The sequence below is a fragment of the Stylophora pistillata genome, chromosome 2 (genome assembly GCF_964205215.1).
Source record: "Stylophora pistillata chromosome 2, jaStyPist1.2, whole genome shotgun sequence".
NCBI classification, from domain to species: Eukaryota; Metazoa; Cnidaria; class Anthozoa; order Scleractinia; family Pocilloporidae; genus Stylophora; species Stylophora pistillata.
The window spans coordinates 58,257,522-58,276,257 of NC_142520.1; the positions used below are offsets into that span (position 1 = coordinate 58,257,522).

At 38.3% G+C, this 18,736-nt stretch overlaps 2 protein-coding genes and 1 pseudogene across 9 annotated transcripts in view; 2 read left to right on the forward strand and 1 right to left on the reverse strand.

The window, feature by feature from the left end:
• The window catches only part of LOC148740617 (uncharacterized), a 1,045,961-nt pseudogene that overhangs the window by 666,103 nt on the left and 361,122 nt on the right, over positions 1 to 18,736 (forward strand).
• Positions 195 to 11,639, reverse strand: LOC111319242 (uncharacterized). Of its 2 annotated transcripts, XM_088748847.1 has the most exons (21): positions 11,471 to 11,639; positions 10,174 to 10,241; positions 9,896 to 9,932; positions 9,313 to 9,770; positions 8,783 to 8,803; positions 8,304 to 8,555; positions 6,663 to 6,959; positions 5,871 to 5,986; positions 5,698 to 5,762; positions 5,268 to 5,413; positions 4,825 to 5,115; positions 4,090 to 4,211; positions 3,854 to 4,010; positions 3,537 to 3,647; positions 3,204 to 3,382; positions 3,001 to 3,123; positions 2,768 to 2,838; positions 2,361 to 2,401; positions 1,639 to 1,735; positions 1,449 to 1,548; positions 195 to 891 (listed from the first exon to the last, which is right to left on the reverse strand). In XM_088748847.1, the coding sequence occupies exons 2-21, from the start codon at positions 10,238 to 10,240 to the stop codon at positions 790 to 792; spliced, it is 2,853 nt and encodes a 950-aa protein (XP_088604973.1). In that variant the 5' UTR covers position 10,241; positions 11,471 to 11,639; the 3' UTR covers positions 195 to 789. The 2 variants fall into 2 exon arrangements, with proteins under 2 accessions (XP_088604973.1, XP_088604974.1); XM_088748848.1 differs by lacking the exon at positions 4,825 to 5,115.
• LOC111319241 (uncharacterized) overlaps positions 11,790 to 18,736 on the forward strand; it is a 15,693-nt gene continuing 8,746 nt past the window's right edge. For 2 of the 7 annotated variants that reach the window (XR_015996682.1, XM_088748846.1), the window contains exons 1-10: positions 12,947 to 13,657; positions 13,889 to 13,922; positions 14,079 to 14,536; positions 14,999 to 15,019; positions 16,131 to 16,382; positions 16,888 to 17,184; positions 17,529 to 17,644; positions 17,749 to 17,813; positions 18,162 to 18,307; positions 18,459 to 18,736. The exon at positions 18,459 to 18,736 is cut by the window's right edge and continues 31 nt beyond it. Coding sequence is in view for 4 of the 7 variants with exons in the window: in XM_088748846.1 (XP_088604972.1) it covers positions 13,546 to 13,657; positions 13,889 to 13,922; positions 14,079 to 14,536; positions 14,999 to 15,019; positions 16,131 to 16,382; positions 16,888 to 17,184; positions 17,529 to 17,644; positions 17,749 to 17,813; positions 18,162 to 18,307; positions 18,459 to 18,736 (1,779 nt within the window). In the remaining 3 variants the exon portion in view is untranslated. Of the gene's footprint in view, positions 11,921 to 12,579; positions 12,648 to 12,817; positions 12,907 to 12,946; positions 13,658 to 13,888; positions 13,923 to 14,078; positions 14,537 to 14,998; positions 15,020 to 16,130; positions 16,383 to 16,887; positions 17,185 to 17,528; positions 17,645 to 17,748; positions 17,814 to 18,161; positions 18,308 to 18,458 lie in introns of those variants that run through there. The other 5 variants (XR_015996681.1, XR_015996680.1, XM_088748845.1 and 2 more) reach the window with 4 other exon arrangements.

An 18,736-nucleotide genomic window follows, 5' to 3' on the forward strand; every position in this document is an offset into this window, starting at 1 on the left:
GCTGACCACTTTAGTACAAAAGGCTTGAAGTTGTTAAATCTCCAGGCACCTAACCATATAGCTTTTGTCTTCACCACATTTAGCGAAAGACTAGAGAAACTTCCGAATTGATCAACCAGTGTTATCGAGTTTTGTACCGAATTTAAGTTTCTTAGAAATAGCGTGGTGTCATCTGCGAATTGAATAACCATGTGCTCGGTCTGGAATAGTTTAATCCCCTCCACTTTGTTATCTTTCCTTATCTTAAAAGCCAATATTTCCACCCCCTAAATAAATTGATACGGGGAGAGAGGGCATCCTTGTCTAACTCTCCTTGATACTTTAAAAAAATCTGTTGTGAATCCATTATGTGAGACTGCACTTTCGGAATTTGTATAGAGCGTTTTAATCCACTGTTCTAAGAAGGGTCCAAAGTTGAAAAGATTCAGAGTTTGCTGGATGAAGTTCCATTCTATTGTATCAAAGGCTTTCCTAAAGTCCAATAAAAGAAGTATACCGGGGATGTCTTGTTGTTCCGTTTGTTCCATTATATCATTAATTAATCTAGTATTTTGCCCAATGAACCTGTCTTTCATGAAGCCCGTCTGATTGCTGTTAATTACGTACGGAAAGAAATTTTTCTATTCTCAATGCAATGGCTTTTGATGCAATTTTATAGTCTACATTTAACAAAGTTATAGGTCGCCAGTTTGATAGCTCGCGTAGGTCGGAATTTTCTTTAGGGATCATTGTTATTACCTCCTACGTTGAGAGATGGATGGGCTAACAATGATACAAAAGCTCTTTAAGCTATATGGCAGTTTCTCCATCTAAGTCATTACTCTGGTCTATTGAGAAATTTGTACGTCCCTTGAACTCCGGTTCAAGACAGTCCTTATCTTCCACGAAATCCTATAAGTAAAAAATATAAAACAAGCGTTAAAAGCTTATGCATTAGATAATTAAAAGGTAAGGAGCATATTCCTCATTTTTTCCTTTTGCTTAATGAACGCGTACGGTACTCAGCTCTGGTGTTTATGAATGCTAAATTTCTATTGAAAATTTCTCTTTCCGTTGCGTCAATTTTTTTCAGTATTTCCATCATCTTTTATTGAGTATCATGATGTGATGTTTTTAATCTTGACTTTAATGGTGATTTAGCTAGAGTTTTCTCCCACAAACGAAGTTCTTTTCTTTCATTTAGTTGCAAATAAGCAAAACTCACAAATAACAATACCTCAGTGGACCATCTTAGTAACTTACTACACATAGTTACCATCGTCCAGCCGCAATAAAGTTGAGACATCTTCAGTACCAACGAGACAAATTAACGAAACAAACGTTTTTGAGTATATGAGCCAACAAAGAGCTCTTCTATTTCCTTTTGCTCTTTTCCGAGCAAATTCCATTTTTATGTAAGGAGCTAGAGACGATCATAAACTTAGTTTTGGTGACAACAAAGTTCTTACGCCTTTGGTCTTTCTTTCTTCCCCGAGAGATTCCAGCAGCTCAGAAAATGATGGACGCTTTGTAGGATCCAAACTCCAGCATGACTTCATGATATCGTAGCTGTGTAAGGAAAAACAATTAAGTTTAGTCATACCTCAGCGTTGAACCATTGTAACAGAGCGGTGTCTTATTCTATTCGTGATTATTTACATTTCATCCGGGCATCCATCCGGCTTAGCTAATATTTGTCCTGCTTTCAGAAATTCGATTATTTCCATTCCACCAAGGCCAGAATACGGCATTTTACCTCGATAGAAAAGATAAAGAATTCAGTTTTTGTAACTGGTTTAAACAGAAGCTTTTCTCAGTAACACATCTAATGATAACTATAACACAGTAGACTTGGATGAAAACTCTACTAGGTCGAGAGCACACAATCAATAAACAATAGTGTGAACAGTTGATATGATAACCCAATATCTGCAGCAAATATTGAGTTATCATCATGATGCCTAGTTTTCAAGCCCCTAGTCCGTGCAGTGTTCTCAAATTTTTACAAACTCGGAGAGAAGGGTTTTCTTTAGCATGAAATTTAGAAATGAATAATTAAATAATTATTGAATTTGGTGTTCCCATGCCATCATGAATTATCAAACCTTGTGTCTGTGTTATCCGACTCGGCCTTCGGCTTCGGCAGATCGCTCAGACTTCGGCATTGATTATTAATGATATCATGGTTAATCTTATCCAATAATTGCTTAATGTGTTTATTGACTGACCGACTGGTTTCTGGCACTAAATTCGAGCCACTGTCAAAAGTGGGACAATGCAAAACCAAGATACGTTTGAGAAAGCACAGATACCAAAAATGATAATGATGATGACCAATATGATGATGATGGCTTAAATTTCTCAAGGCTTAAACTATTTACCTCCAGATTCAATCTCCCATAATAAAACTCCAAAGGACCATCTGTAACAAAACAGCCCTATATGGTCATTTTACCGTAAAAACGAACATTTACTTCTCACGGAATTTAATTCTAAATTGCAACATCACCATAGCTTCACCAATATTTATACATCTCGATCTAATAAGGTAGCCATGTATTTGATATAGTATCTCAGCTATATTTTAACATTATAAAAGTACACATGTTTAGAGTAGCCGACCTGTTCGCAGATTTTTTCGTTATCATGACGAGAGATGCATTTTCTGGTTAGTTTCAATTGAACCATAAAACAATTGAACCATAAAACAAATTGATCATCAGGACCCCATTAGCTAATGGCAGTTTTGACTATATGTTCGTCATACTTTCCTTTAAATTTAACTTACACGTCTGTCTTCGTGTTGTAGGTGTAATCCTCCAAAGACTCCAGAGCCATCCAACGAACTGGTAACATTCCCTTTTGGAAGAAAAGTTTTAAAACAAGGTATCAGAAAAAAAACACTTTCGTTTGAATATTAGTGAGGAGAAATAATACGTACGAAAAACCATCATTTTAATTTGTAGTTGCAGCTTGAGACTATTCGACTCTCTTTTTTTAACCACATACTACTGGCCATACCCCGGTTGTACTTTCGTATTCTCCACTTTCGTACACATCACGTGACAGGCCAAAGTCGGAAACCATGGCAACATTCTCCTCGTCAAGAAGCACGTTTCTTGCTGCAAGGTCACGATGAACACACTAAGAAAGAGCAGCGAAATAAAATTAAATAGTTCTCTAGAAAGCAAATATTTCTCTGAATTTGTTACTGTATCTCTTACCTTTTTGCTGGCGAGGTGTAGCATTCCACGTGCTACATCTCTTGCAACCTCCACTTTGTCCTGGGGCGTGAAGTTTATTTGTTTTTTCGAAACATCGTAATATGGATTTTCTCTGTTCCTCTTCAGTTGATCTAACAAACAGCCATTTGGGGCCAAACGAATAATCACCAAGACTGACTCTGGAAGTTGCAAAAATGGCTAGATATTAAAGTTGTGAGGCAAAAATTGCGGTCAAGAGTTAAACTGTTTGTGTTACATAACTTAGATCTTACTACTACATAGAAGGACGAAACTGGAAAGGAAACTGCACTGTAGATATCAAATAGAATTTACCAGTCCTGGTACAAGCTCCAATGAGACTTAAGACATTAGGATGTTCACCAACTGTGACCATGACTGCAAGCTCGTTCAATAGGTCTCGTCTCTCCGTCTCCGCAGCATTTGCTATAAAGAAATATTCTAAGCTTTACTGATATCCAAGGGACAGCGAATCTATTTAAAAAATTTTTATCAAACACTTTAAGCGCATCTAATACAATTTCTTTCGATCAAAAAATCATCATCAATCGATAAACTTTGTAAGTAAATGATTCACTTAACTTAGTAAGTACGTCAGTCAACCATTCAAAAGCTTTATCAAAAATGTTTACCTTTAAGTTTTTTTACTGCGCATGCTCTCTCTTTTCCACCCACGCGCACTAAGCCTTTGTAAACTTCCCCAAACGCACCTTCCCCCAGCTTGTCTTGGAGAGTAACATCTGACCTAGGAATTTCGGCCCAGTCTCCAACTTCCTTAGAGAGCTCAATCTTCAAGATCAATGCAAACGCGAATTACCCTTAAAGCATTAGGCCACTAGATGACTTAATTAAGCAATGCAAACAATACCTCTTCTTTCTTCTGTTTTGATTTACATATTGGCTGAAACTTTAAGCAAACAGCCAATATAAATGCAGCAGCTATGAACAAGGGCAAGATAATAACCAACATCAAATCTCTGATGAATCTGTCTGTAAGTTGGGAAAAAAAGCAAATTGTTTTCGTAAGCAAATAATATGAAGCCTCAACCTTTCCCTTGCAAGCAGCAGACAACTTGTTCTCTGAATACTTTTGTTTTCACGTTTGAACCATTTAGATTACCCTTACACTAAGAACAAAGATGATCAGAGCCAGATTACTTAATACTATCGAGTACAAGTATCAAACACTATAATCGCGCTTTGTCGTAACATTGGTTGATATCAGTTATAATTAATGACGATTCCTTTTCCTTTTAACTAACTTCGTAAAGTTTCTAATAATTTCGCTTTGGAAGTTAAATACGTAAATAAATAAATACGTAAATTGAAGCTCCTCCTTGGGGGCTTTTCAGCCAATATGTGGACTAACTAAGTGCTTAAAAATTACACAGGCGGGAAGCAGACCAGTGGGCTATTTACAGAGCGCAGCCAAGAAGTTGAACTATGGGTAGCCGAGAACAAATCCAGTGAGTGGCAGGCTGGAGGACTTGAACGCGGGACACCGGATTACAAGTCCAGCACCCTAACCACTCGGCCACGCCACCTCCTAAACTTCCTGTAAAGATTAACTTTGGGAGAAACCCACTCTGGGTATTATCATTACCTGGCAGAGTCTTTTGTGTTAACAGTACACCCTCTGACCTTCCATACATATTGTTACTTGATAATCTAATGATGTATTCTGTGGAGGGATCTAGGTTCTCTATAATCATTCTGTTTTGAGGATAAGGAATTGTCCAAACTTGGGTAAAGTTCTTCAGTCTTGATGTCTTTTGCTCTACAGTGTAGTTGTTTATCTGGTATAAGCTGCCATACTCTGGCTCCTCCCATGTCAAAATAAAGTATGTTGTCTGGGCATTATTAACGGAGAAACTTTTAGGAGGCCTCGGTGTTGCTAGTAAAGGAGGAAGTATCAAAAATACATGAATAAAAATCAGCAGCTTTAGAAGTACATTACCCACAATATGTCAAGTCATTCATTTTCTAGGAGCATGCATGATCTGAGAATAGAACATTTCTTAAAAGTATTTCCAAAGCTTTACATACCCTGGACAAGTATGGAAGTAACTTTAAGCCGATCTCCAAATGACGAACGCACCCCTTCTATCAAATGATTCAGTGCATCATCTTTGTCCGTTCTGTTTGTATTTATCGTTGCAAGGACTTTAATGTCTGCCCTTACGCTGCCATTTCTAAAAAGAAAAACAACGTAAAACTTAAGAATAATTCATGAACGATGAGCAATCAATGTTGATCATGAGAGCTGGCAAACTGCAAGGGGCTAAAAGCTTCCGTTTTAAGACTTTGGGTGCGAACAAATTTACTTTTCATTTGAAATCTTATTTACTTGGCTTCATTTGAAAGTAAGCGTGTTTAAAAAAAAAACAAAAGATGGCCAATTTTGACAAGGTTTACATGAGCACTTCCTTGTTTTTCGTACAGCCCAGGCCAGGGTTGTGATTTGATCTTATTTTACCTGAACTGCATAGTTATGACGTCATATATCTTCAACGTAGTAGATTTATTGAAGTGGTGTCTTATCTAAAAGAAGAAAAAAGCTTTATTCCTACTCAAGGCAGGTGGACATTTAAAAACAACTTCTTAGCCTTACACTGATTGCGCGTAAATCTAAACTATTATGTTACTTACTGAGATTCTAATGACTTCAGCCATTTCCGAAAACCTTTTACTTCTATTGTTCAGTAGATCGCTGGTAAAGTCAGATTCTATCAGCAGCTGGAAGTCCGCCTCAAATATATCTTCACCTGAAGAATGACAATGGACCAAAATAGACAAGGAGGTGATAGCAAGAGAAAAGAAACACAAATGGCTGGGGATGAAAACATACCGCAAACTATGACGAACTAAAATTTAAATTAAAAGTTACTGGTCCTAGATTCTAAAAACGTAACGAGTAACGGTTTTCAAAAATTAGAAGCTCAGTACAGTGTTTCAATTATGCGGAAAGAGAAACCAAACATGAGTTTCTCGCCGTTATGTTCTCCGGCATTCACCCTCATTCCTGACATCTTGTGATCTCTATTCATCACGAATTACTGACATTTCTTATGTACTTACTTCGGACCTATTTTGATGCAGGTTACACTTGTACCTGGACCTTAATCAGAACCTGCCCCTGCCATCGCTAACTATTGTATTTCCTCTTCTTTTACAAAACTGTCTTTTTTATTCATTTATTAATTTATATATTTACTTTTTAATATAGGGGACCTCGCGTCCCGTTCGCACCCCCCTTTTGGGGCTTTGTAATATTGTACTAAGTGCTCCTGTTGTGTGGGTTTTTATTTTTATTTTTTTTTATTTTTTAGAAGTCAAACCCAATGAAGTTGTGAAAAAAAAAAAAAAACCATCTGGATATCTAAAGAGGCTCTCAATTGTCCATGGTCAGTTAACTTTGAAAGCGGTATATAACTTACTGACCAAAAGACAGGGTTTTTAACACAAGAACCGTGCTAGGTCGCCCGTGGCCAATTCCATTGAATCCATTGACCATGATCTCGTATGCTGTGTTTGGACGGAGCCTTGTAATAACATTCTGAGTTAAGTTGCTCGTAGCATTTACTTCTGTATAGAGCTCGGAATCGAGGCTCCGATATCGAACCCGGTAACCCAACAGTTTTTCTTTATGACGAGAAGGAGGTACGTTATTCCAAGATATTAAAATCGCAGTTGAATTGAGAGGACGGCCTTTAAGGAAAGTGGGAGCCTCTTCTGGAACTAAAAGAACAAAAACAGCATTTATTTTATTTTGGTTCACAATAAAGAAGAGCGTGTTCCTTTGGTTTGATCTGGAGCACTAAGTGGAATCCAACAGTGCTGAGATCATGTTGCATCAAAGCAACCAGTAAATGCTCTCTGTCTCTATACAAGAATTCGTCTGCCTTTTTTTTTAATTCTATATTACAATATCCCAGAGGCAATTGATTTGTACAAGGGTGCTCTTGATCTAATAATGAAATCTTTGGCAAAGATCTGTCTACCCATGCATCCAAGCATCAGTATCTCAGTATCTGAATAATAATGGTATAAAATATGTTGTTAAAACATTTCAATTATTCAATTATTCTTGTAGGTCCTTTATCTTGGTGGGTCTCAACATGTAGCGGATAGCATGCCTCCTCTTGGACATTGTACGTAGGCTTATCTTGATTCGTTTATGTTAACCGCAAATATGAAGTTATAATAGTTCATTGATCTCGGTTAAAAACGTGCTTTCATATAGCCCCGTCAAAACGCAGTTAGTCAGTTGCTTTTCGGTTAGGCAAGTTACAAGTCAAGTTTTAGTAGCATAACTTGCCTCTATTTTGGAGTTGTCTTCGGTCAAGAACTAACAAGCGGGACTGTTGTGTAAGTTTTTAACCTTCTCCAAACCTTTAACCTACTCATCAATTTCTCTAGTTTTCTCGAACAAAACGATTTTATATATCGCTCTTCGTTTGTAAGTCTGCCACGTGTCTCGAGTTTACGTTTCGCCTTGCCTGCCATAGTTTTGGTATATTTCTCACGTTGTTTTGAAGCTTAGCGTGCTAGATAGCCTCGATTGGCTCTTCTAGACTTAGAGTATTGTCTATCTTGTGATTTAATTACACCAGTTCAGGCCCTATTATACATCGAGACACTTACAATGCACAAATTGTCTCGTCCTATTCACTTCTGGTTTCCCTTATATTGCTGTACCATGTTAGAATCGAATCCTTTATTTACCTTATTTGTTCAAGTTCAGTTTTACCCAAATTTAGAATCTCATCGTAATGGAATGATTGTAATGTTATATGTTAGTCGCGGATGCATAAGATTAGCTTAGTTTTTTTGCTTGTATTTGTTTCAGTTTACGATATAACCTCGAATCAGTCTTCAGTCGAATAAATTAATTTGATTCAAGTGTTTCTGTCCGTAAAATATATCCCCGTCTTGGTGTCGCATCCTTAGCAAGTAAGTCGTTGTATCGCTTTGGGTTTGATCGCTACACAACCAGCAAGATCATTCAATCGTCATAGATTCAGTCTTCTATCACTCATGCCCTTTAGCTCTTAAATAAGTCCTCCTAATGATGGGATTTACCTCTGGGCGTACATCGAGATACGTTGCAATATTCCCATCGAACATTTGGGTCAGTGGTGTAACACCAGGGTCCATCCGGAGCACTGCTGTCCGGGTTACGACACATGTTTGAGTCATTTTTTGAATCAGCAACATCTTTAGGAATCCGCAAGTGACGATGAGGACACTGGGATTTCCAAGACTGACATGGACGGCCAGACTGAGTTATGTTTACGTCGCCTCGGTAACCAACTCCCACACCGTGGTAACAATCTGAGAAAAAAAACGTGGCATTAGTCCATGGACTGATTTTGAATAGGGTGAGGAGAAGCTTAAACAAAATTCCTGTTAATTTTCTGTTATCGCTTCGTGTATAAATTGAAATTCATGCCTAGTTATATTATTGAGTCACAATATTTTTGTACAAAGCACCATGGTCTCATTAGGCAGCATTCGAATAAAGATCTTAAAAATTACAATTCAGAACATTAATAACAGACCTGTACTCTCGGTGTCGTCACCTACGGGAAATGGAGAAAAGTGAGAGCAGCAGAAGTTAGAAAAGTGAACTAAAAGTATAACATTGTCTGATCGATATGATAAACCAAAACATTACAGTTATTTCCTGGTGTTTCATTGTGTATATGGCTGTTTGTGTGTGTGTATTTTGGTAAGTCTTTTTCTGTATTCACACAAGCCAACTCGCTCAAATACTGCCAGAGTGTTCCTATTTTTCGTAACATTAAGTATTTTTACTACACAAGGATGGGATACTTGTCTATGGCCGGTAATCTATTACCCTCCTCTCTCTCTTCGTTTCGTTAAATTTCCTTAACAAATCGCTGGTATCAAGTTATACACCTGGAAGGGGATGGGCACCAAGTAGAACAATATATCCTGCTCCATGCACTCCGGCAGCGCAATGATCCTGTTTAAGCCGAAGAGTTCAATAACTCTTAAAAGGACATGACCAGATAATGAGGGTAACTTCTTGAAATAATGGATTTTTTAATGACGGTGTTACACCTACCAGGAAAATCGTGCCATTGATAACACTCAGGAGCATCGCCACCATTTGCATCAACAAACTTAGAGCTTGAGCAATTTATCATGTCCTTTTCAATTACTAAAAACGGCGTATCTCTCATTAAAGCTATTTCTCTTTTACAAACGACTTGGTCCAAATATTCGCATGAGCTGCGACAAATCCGACGTTTTTTAGGGCGCCCCAGTGATTCATCGCACTGTGGGAAATGATAGTGACAGAACAAGTCTCTTAATAGGAGCTTGCACTCCGGCGTGATTTCAATCAATTTGAGAAAACTGATCGAGTTCCCAGTTCTCAGTTCACTTAAATATAGCGTGGATTGGTCACCATAAACGTACTGACTTGTAATTATGTTTTTGCATAATTGGCCATTATACTTGTAAAATATACAGTAAGCTGCTCTCACGGAAACGTCAACTTGAGGAAATGCCTGCACGCAGCTGTAACAAAAGAAATCAGGGTAAGAGTAAGAGAATAGTAAAATCAAAGAGTATATTTATAAATTGATTTTATAAATCGAATAGATATCTAGGATCCGCACGTGTGAAATGTCAAGCGTACCAACCTTGAATTAGAATCCACCACCTGAGTAAAGTTACTCTCTGGTTATGGAAAAAAGAAAACCAACAAACAGAAATGGAAAGATATCAATTGTTTTAGCAGGATAAGATAACAGGGCAGAAAAACCTCGAAAGTACGCAGTTCATTGGTCGACTTGTTTCTCACTAGAACGACACAAAATAACGAACAATCTTTGAATGCTTTTCATTTCTGAAGAACTTGCAAGTCTAAAAGCGGGACAGAGCTATGCAAGAGTAAAGAAAGTACACTTTTTCTACTCACCGCAACAAGCCATCATAGTGTTCAAAATGGTAAGAATGGTAACTGCAAAGACACAAGCCCTTTCCATACTGCAATTTAACACAAGGTTATTGAATATACAGACTGTTGCAGGATATGCATAGGAACATTTGGTTTTATCAACCGAGTTAAGATGTAAGTCAACCGAGTTAAGGTGTAAGTTGGACACCGTCATGCAAGAGTCTAAAAACAAAGCTGACGTTTCGAACGTAATCCCTTATTGTGAACTTCAATCTAATGTAAAGGTGTAGGGATAAATAGGGTAATTAAGTCGCCAAACGTACAGTAGACAACTTTTACACAAAAGGGATAATCATTTTAAAATTTCTGGGCAAAATTAAAGAGAGCTATTTATCGTATCAGCTAATTAGATGATCAGTAAACTCGACATGCGGAAAGACATGAGTTTCTATGAGTTAGAGTCGAACCATCACATAATACCAAATCGTCATTTATTATCCTGAATCAGTTGAATTCGATTATTAAGTTGAAAGAATCCCCATAAAGATATTTTAGGCGACTCCTTCCTTTCTTCTCTAGAATATAAGTATAGCTAGATGTTCTTCTTTCCAAGAGCATTGATATCTTTACGAATAAGTGAATTTATTTATTGACGACCCTCGATCCATATTGGTACAATTGTGTTCAATGGTGCAGAAAATTATAAATGATGTACAGACGTCGCTTTAAATAATGTTTTCAGCACGTAAAATGCCAATTTGCTGAAGATCAAATCTAACCATTAACACGCTGCGCGGTTTGCCTGCTTTTATATATTCAATCTGAGATTCGCTTTCTTGTTGTATGAGATCAGTTCGTCTCCTGTGGTGGTGGATAGCTGCTTTGTCGTTGGAACAGAAATATGCATTAAATATAGCCACCACTTCAGACGAATTCAACGCAGTTGGGCAAACAAAGTTGTTCTTCAGGGCCATTCCTGAATCCAGTTACGAGACTCATGGCACCCTACAAGATTATCCACTATGTTAAGGGTCTACTGCCTGCCAACTCTCTTCTAGATGTAGTATTTTCTTAAACGGGATTAACAATACCCTAAGCGATGGATCCTGTTTCATACGTCGTTGTGAATAAAAACAAATGCAAATGTGTGTCGTCAAAATGTACGAGGCTTTTCCAGATACTTTGGAGCTGACAGCCTTCTAAAGTGGGAGCAACGCTCAATAGAATTTTTGAAGCAAATTAGTTTGTCGTATGTAACAAAGTAGTCGAGTAATCTTCCTCGCATGCTTGTATGAAAATCACTCACGAATTGAAATACCTTCTGACTCACTACTGTCTTCACACTAATATGAAGTTTTCCTATTTGGTTTCGCTCTCTGAAAAGTTACCATGATTTCAGTTCAGCAGGAGAGCTTGAGCTAAGAAGACTGTGGCGAAAGACAAACCAAGCGAATAACATTGACTTCCTGCCCCGACATGCTTTAGCGACGAAACATAACACAAACTAACGAGGCGGAAATTACAGAAACTAATCCTTTCTAGTCTGCTGAGCTTGTCAGAAGACAAATGACATATCTGTATTTGGCGTGACACACGCACTCAAATAGATAAAACTGACAGCTAATTCCGCGGTCCCTTATTGACTTTGCCGGAGGCAGTATTGTCCAGTTTCTTCGTTCGTGTTTTCTTAGTAAGAAACAAAACGCAGCCTCAGTTACCAGCAAAATCACTGGCTGGAGCCGGAAGTCAGCATACAGCATTCAAACTCGTATGTTGTTTTAACTTTATTTCCGTGTAAGCCTGAACGTGAAATCGCTGAATTCTTTTGCGCCTAAGATGCAAGTGACACAACCACTCATGCACTAAATTCCAACGTTTCTTCTTCTTTAGCGGGAAATGCACCCGCAGCTTCTGATCACAAATTTTAAACCACATGGTGTTTGGAGATACTACAATTGTACTTACCTTGTCTCCGTTTATGAAAACGTAACGCAGTCGGCCGAGTATAGTAAGATCAAATTTGCCATTCCTGACAAATTCCAAAGCGCTGGTTGTTGATTCTTGCCTTTATTTAACTACTTACTCAAATTCGTGAGACGACCGTATTGTTATGGGTCCAAGGTGACTGGTGACGTTAGTAATAAATACTTCTGCTAACAAGTAACCTAGCTAGGTGAGTCGTGCTCATCAAATTCACGCCTGCGAAGAGAGAGGAGATGTTATCATTACCAGGTTATATTCTTCAGCTTTGACGGGTATGGACTGCTGCTTCCCGTTTAGTTGTTCCACATTTTTGGGTATCAATATTGATTTGCGGCTAAATTTTTGATGTATTTCTTTTTTGAGCGATTAAAGTCATTAATACATGAGTCAATTCTCTGGCGAACAGATGTTGTGATAGTAAGGGTTGTTATCCATGTATTGTAGTTACAATTCAAAGACCTCTCAAGAGATTGTTGTTGGCCAAGGAAGGAAAACAAAAGCCTTGTCAGCAGGTAAACTTATGACTTCTATCCTTTATTTGTTCCCAAAACACTGCAGAACTCTAAACTTAGGCGAGACATGATCACTAAATTCCCTAAATAGGAGTACTATTTTTAGGGCTTCAGTTCCTTCAGCTTTTACGCGTATGGACTAATTACTGTTTATCTGTTCGGCTTTTTAGAATAACAATATTGTTCTGCGGCTTAATGTAAGATGTACTTGGTTTTTGAGTAATAAAACTGTCCGGTGAACAGAAGTTTTGAGATTAAGGTGAGTCCAGGTATTGTTATTACAATTCAAAGACCTCAGGGTCAATTCTCAGAAGTTTCAGCCCGATTATATTTCCTAAGGAAGTTGATGTTCTTAGTTTATCGGAGTTGCTTACCGGTTTGTTGTATGGTTAAACATGCAGACACTCTATGCTTAGAGGAGAGTCTCGATGGGGTGAACCGATAGCCGTAAAAGGGCCGGAAAAATCTAACCGTTGAGCGTGAAAAGTGACAAATTTTAAACGATAATCATAAAAAAAATTAACCGTAAAAACAATTTCTGATCACAACAATGAAATCATACCGTTAGTCGTAGAATGGCCAAAATTTTAACCGTGAGCCGCAAAAGCCAATGCTCCATCGAGACCCCCAGCTAGAACCGCATAATTGAATGCTCTGCACATTCTGTGCTTGGAGCAACATTAATATAGTATTAGATAATCTCGTTTTCAGTCTAGAGTTTTTTGTTTGTTCATTTATGTTACTGACTTAGTGTATTCACCACCGGGCTACCGTAAAGATTTTCTAATGATGCCGCCTCGTTTGTTATTTCGCCCTCGGAAATCTTTTCGCCACGAAATAGACGGAAGGGATTTCGCTCGAAACGTCAGCTTTATTAAAAAACCTTCAACAGTAGCCAATGTACATTATTAACTCAGTTCATGAAACCATATTAAATTGCAGTATGGAAAGGGCTCGTGTCTTTGCACTTACCATTCTTACAATTTTGAACACTATGATGGCTTGTTGCGGTGAGTACAAATATTGCATTTCCTTTAGTCTCGCATAGCTCTATCCTGATTGCAAGTTCCTCTGAAATGAGAAGCTCTCAACGTTTGTTTATTGTTTTGTTTTGTTCTAGTACTAAACAAGTAGATATCTGAGCTATGTGCTTTCGATGTTTTCTGACATTGTATCCTTTCCTGCAGAAACAATTGATCTCTTCTGTTTTTTTTTTCTTTTTTTTTTGGTTCGATAAACAGAGAGTAACTTTACTCAAGTGGATTCTAATTCAAGGTTGGTGCGCTTGAGATTTTTACATACAGGCTGATTGAAAATATGAAGTTATTTACCACCTTTTTGAAATTTTGTTTATCAGTTTATTGATCATACTCTGTCATTTTGCCATCTTCATTCATATATATACGTGTATATTTTTATACATATCTTTAGCTGCGTGGGAGCATTTCCTCCAGTAAACGCTTCTACGAGAAATGCTTCCTGTGTATTCTACGAGTATAAAGGTGACCTTTGCGACAACATAACCACAAGTTTGTATGTTTATGGTGATCAGTCCATATTGAAATTTGGTGAAATAGAAACGGAGAGCACCTATGATTTTCTCAAATTTATAAAACCTTCGCCGAAGTGCGTGCTCGTGGTTAAAGACTTGCTTTGTCACTATTATTTCCCTTCGTGTGATGAATCATTGGGGATGCCCACAAAACGTCGCATTTGTAGTAGCTCGTGCGATTATTTGGTCCAAGTCGCTTGTGAAAAAGAAATGGTAAAAATCAGAGATGTATCGTCCCTTAAAGTCTACATGGACATATTAGATTGTTCGAGCCCGATTTTTGATTCTGCTAATGGTGGTGACGCTCCTGAGTGCTATCAATGGTACGATCTCCCTGGTAGGTATAGGACGGCCATCATCAAATCCGTTATCAGTTTTGAAAACTTACCTTCATTATCTGGTCATGTCCTTTTGAGAGTTATTGAACGCTTTGGTTTAACCCGGGTCATCGTGCTGTTTGCCAGAGGCAAGATATATTGCTCCTTGTGGTGCCTCTCCCTTCACAGGTGTATAAGTTGATACCGGCGACTTGTTACGGAAATTTGCCATAATTCAGAGAGAAGAGGGGCCCGGATTACCCGCGATGGATTAGTATCCCATCCATTGCTAGTAGCAGTAGTTAATTTTACGAAAAGTAGGAACACTTTGGCAGCATAGGAGCTATTTGACTTGCGTGCACACACTAACAGCCATATACACAATCAGACGCCAGGAAATAACTGTAATAGTTTGGTTTATTTTATACTTTTAGTTCGCTTTTCTAACTTCTGTTGCTCTCATTTTTCTCCATTTCCCATAGGTGATGACACTGAGAGTACAGGTCTGTTCTAAATGTTCTGGGCCCAGTCGTTCAAAAGACAGGTTAAACTAACCTCTGTTTAGGCCTAACCGGAGGTTAAATTTCCTAACCGTGAGTTTGTTAACTCGCTGTTAAAATTGCGTTGTTTGAAGCGCGGTTAGAGGACAGGTTAGCTAACCTCGGCCGGGTTAAGCGCGTTTAACCCGCGGTTAGTATCCCATAATAAACTATTCGTACAATGTTGCCATGGTGAGCAAGTTGCGAGCTATCCAAAATGGCTTCCTCAGTTATCTCACGCAAAGCTCGAAAAAAAAATTTAGCGCTTCAGAAATCTCCGTTTTGACGGAAAAGTCGAAGAAAACCTTTCGCTGATACAACGCAAGTTTACCAACAGTGTCACCAATCAAAATAAAATTAATGTGGAAAAAAATCGCCCATGCTGTAAACGCTGTTGGTGTGGCAATGCGAACAGCAGCCGAAGTTTGCGAGAAGTGGCGAAACTTGCTGTCGCAGACGAAACCTGAGGGCAATTAAAACTTGATGGAGCGGCGGTAAGTGATTCCGTCGAGTGTTGCGACTGATACCACCCGCAACAACATTGGTAATAAATAAAACAGACTCTCGATGAAAGCGGGTCGTCGTCGCCTTCTGCGTAAATCGCAAAACAACAAGTCCGTCATCTCTATTCCTGATTTAACCGGAGTTTAACAATTTAATCCTGCTCGCACGGTGGGTTAAATTTAACCCATCGTTTAACCCGAGGTTAGTGTTAACCTTCCGTTGAACAACACAACTAACCTCCGCTTAAAATTTAACCCAGGGTTAGGCCGACTTAACCCTAGGTTTAGACTTCACTCTCTTTTGAACAACCGGGCCCTGAATTGTAATTTTACAATAGTGCGTCACTCCATAGTACTTTGTACAAAACTATTATGATTAACTAATAAAACTAGATATCTCACATATGTCAAGTTAGACACTAAGCGATGACAAAAAAGTAACAGAAATTTTGTTCAACGTTCTCGTCACCCTATTCAGTGTCAGTCCATGAATTGATGCCAGTCTCATTACAAGTACTTAATTCACTTCTTAACTTTCAAAGCGTTTCATAATCAAAATAAGTTTTTCTCAGATTGTTACTATGGTGTGGGAGTTGGTTATCGTGGCAACGTAAACATAACTCAGTCTGGCCGTCCATGTCAGCCTTGGAAATCCCAGTGTCCTCATCGTCACTGGCGGATTCCTAGAGATGTTGCTATTTCAAAATATGACTCGAACATGTGTCGTAACCCGGACAGCAGTGCGCCGAATGGACCCTGGTGTTATACCACTGACCCAAATGTTCGATGGGAATATTGCAATGTATCTCGATGTGCGCTCAGAGGTAAATCCAATCATAAGGAGAACTTATTTAGAAGCAAAAGAGCATGAGTGACGAAGGGAGACAGAATATATGAATACAATTCAATGATCTTGATGGTTGAGACCCTCTATAATAAAGGACCTACAAGATAATTGAATAATTATTTTGAAATATTTTTACAACATAATTTATTTTCATATTATTAAGATACTGACGCTTGGATCCATGGGTAGACAAATACTTGCCAAAGATTTCGTTATTGCACTGAGGGTTGGGCTTAGATCGAGAGCGCCGGTGTGCAGATCAATTGCCAGAATCTCTAGGATCAAGGTGTAATGTACAAGCGACTGACGAATTATTGTCCAGAGATAAAGAGCATTTATTATTTGCTCTAATGTAACATAATCTCAGTTCTCTTGGATTCCACATTTTTGCTCCAGATCAAACCAAAAAAACACACTCTTCATTATTGTAGACCAAAATAATTCAGGTATGAAGACTGTTTTAACTTACGGTTTGTTACCAGTTCCGGAAGAGGCTCCCACACTCCTTAAAGGCCGTCCTTTCAATTCAACTGCGATTTTAATCTCTTGGAAGAACATACCGCCTTCTCGTCATAAAGAAAAACTGTTGGGTTACCGGATTCAATACCGGAGCCTCCGGTCCGAGATCTATGAAGAAATAAATACCACCAGCAACCTGGCGCAAGATGTTATTACACAACTCCGTCCAGACACAGCATACGTGATTATGGTCAATGGCTTTAATCAGATTGGCCACGGGCCAACGAGCTCGGTCCTTGTCTTAAAAACCCTATCCTCTGGTAAGTAGGGTATTTACCGCTTTCAAAGTAAGCTGCCAAAGGACAGTTAAGAGCATTGTTAGATATCCGGGTTTTAGTAACTCGTTATGAATAGATCTCACAAGATGTCATGAATTAGACATGAGGGTGAATGCCACTGAACATAACAGGGATAAACTTATGTTTGAATTCTCTTTTCACATAACTGAATCACTGAACTGAACTGATTTTAGAATTTGGAGCCAGTCACTCCCAATTTGAATCTTAGTTCGTCATGTGCAACATTATTTTCATCCCCTGCCATGTGTGTTTCTTTTCTTTTGTTACCACTTCCCTGTCTATTTTTGTCTATTTTCATTCTTCAGGTGAATGCATATTTGAGGTGGACTTCCAGCTAATAATCGACTCTAACTTCACCAGCGATCTACTCAATAGTAGCAGTAAAAGGTTCTTGGAAATGACCGAGGTCATAAGATTTTCAGTGAGTGACAGCACTATCTAATTTAACATGCGATCAGTGTAAGGCTAAAATTGGGTTTTCAAATTTCCATATGCTCTGTTAGAATAAACCATTTTTTCTTTTAGATAAAACACCACTTCAATGAATCTTCTATGTTGAAGATATATGACGTAGTAACTATGCAGTTCAGGTAAGATTAGATGAAATCCCAACCCTGACTTTGGCTGCCAAAAATCAAGCGAGAGCAAGGTAGCCATTTTTATTCTCTTTCAAGCCTTGTCTAAATTGGCCAATTTGTTGGTTTTTTAAACAACCTTACTTTCAAAATGACGCCGAGTAAATAAGACCTCAAATGAAAATTAAATATTTTGGCATGTCGAGAATAAAATTTTCCTTTTCCATATTCATGGTTTCGCACTCACCCACATCTTAGAAACGGAAGCTTTGAGTACCTTGTAGTTTTCCAGTTCTGATGATCAACAGTAATTTACTCATCGTTGACGAATTTTCTTAAGTTTTTAGTTGTTGTTTTCTTTAGAAATGGCAGCGTAAGGGCAGACATTAAAGTCCTTGCGACAATAAATAAAAACACAACGGACAAAGATGATGCTCTGAATCATTTGATAGGAGGGGTGCGTTCGTCATTTGGAGATCGACTTAAAGTTACTTCCATATTGGTTCAGGGTAAGAAAATTCTTTTAGAGATCATCCTGCTTTTACCACCCTACTCTCAGATCATCATATAATTTGAATAACTCGACAAGATGCTAGGTAGTTATGTAATTTGAAAGTTGCTGTTTAGTTATTTATTGATGATACTTCCTTCATTCACTAGAAACACCGAGGCCTCCGAAAAATTTTTACGTGAAGAATACACAGTCAACATACTTTATTTTGTCTTGGGAAGAGCCAGAATATAACAGCTTATACCAAGTACGCGACTACATCATAGAACGAAAGATATCAAGACTGAAGAACTTTACCGCCATTTGGACAGTTCCATACCCTGAAACCAGAATGATTATAAAGAACTTAGATCCCTCCACAGAATACACCATCAGAATATCAAGCAACAACATGTATGGAAGGTCAAAGGGTGTACTGTTAACACAG

What these genes read in the sequence shown, in the direction of transcription:
- LOC111319242 (XM_088748847.1), bottom strand. Translation starts at nt 10,240, where the DNA reads ATGGAAAGGGCTTGTGTCTTTGCAGTTACCATTCTTACCATTTTGAAC. An exon ending in TACACCTCGCCAGCAAAAAG is followed by an intron (nt 3,124 to 3,203) that starts GTAAGAGATACA and finishes GCTCTTTCTTAG; the next exon opens with TGTGTTCATCGTGACCTTGC. An exon ending in ATGGGAGATTGAATCTGGAG is followed by an intron (nt 1,736 to 2,360) that starts GTAAATAGTTTA and finishes TTTTCTATCGAG; the next exon opens with GTAAAATGCCGTATTCTGGC.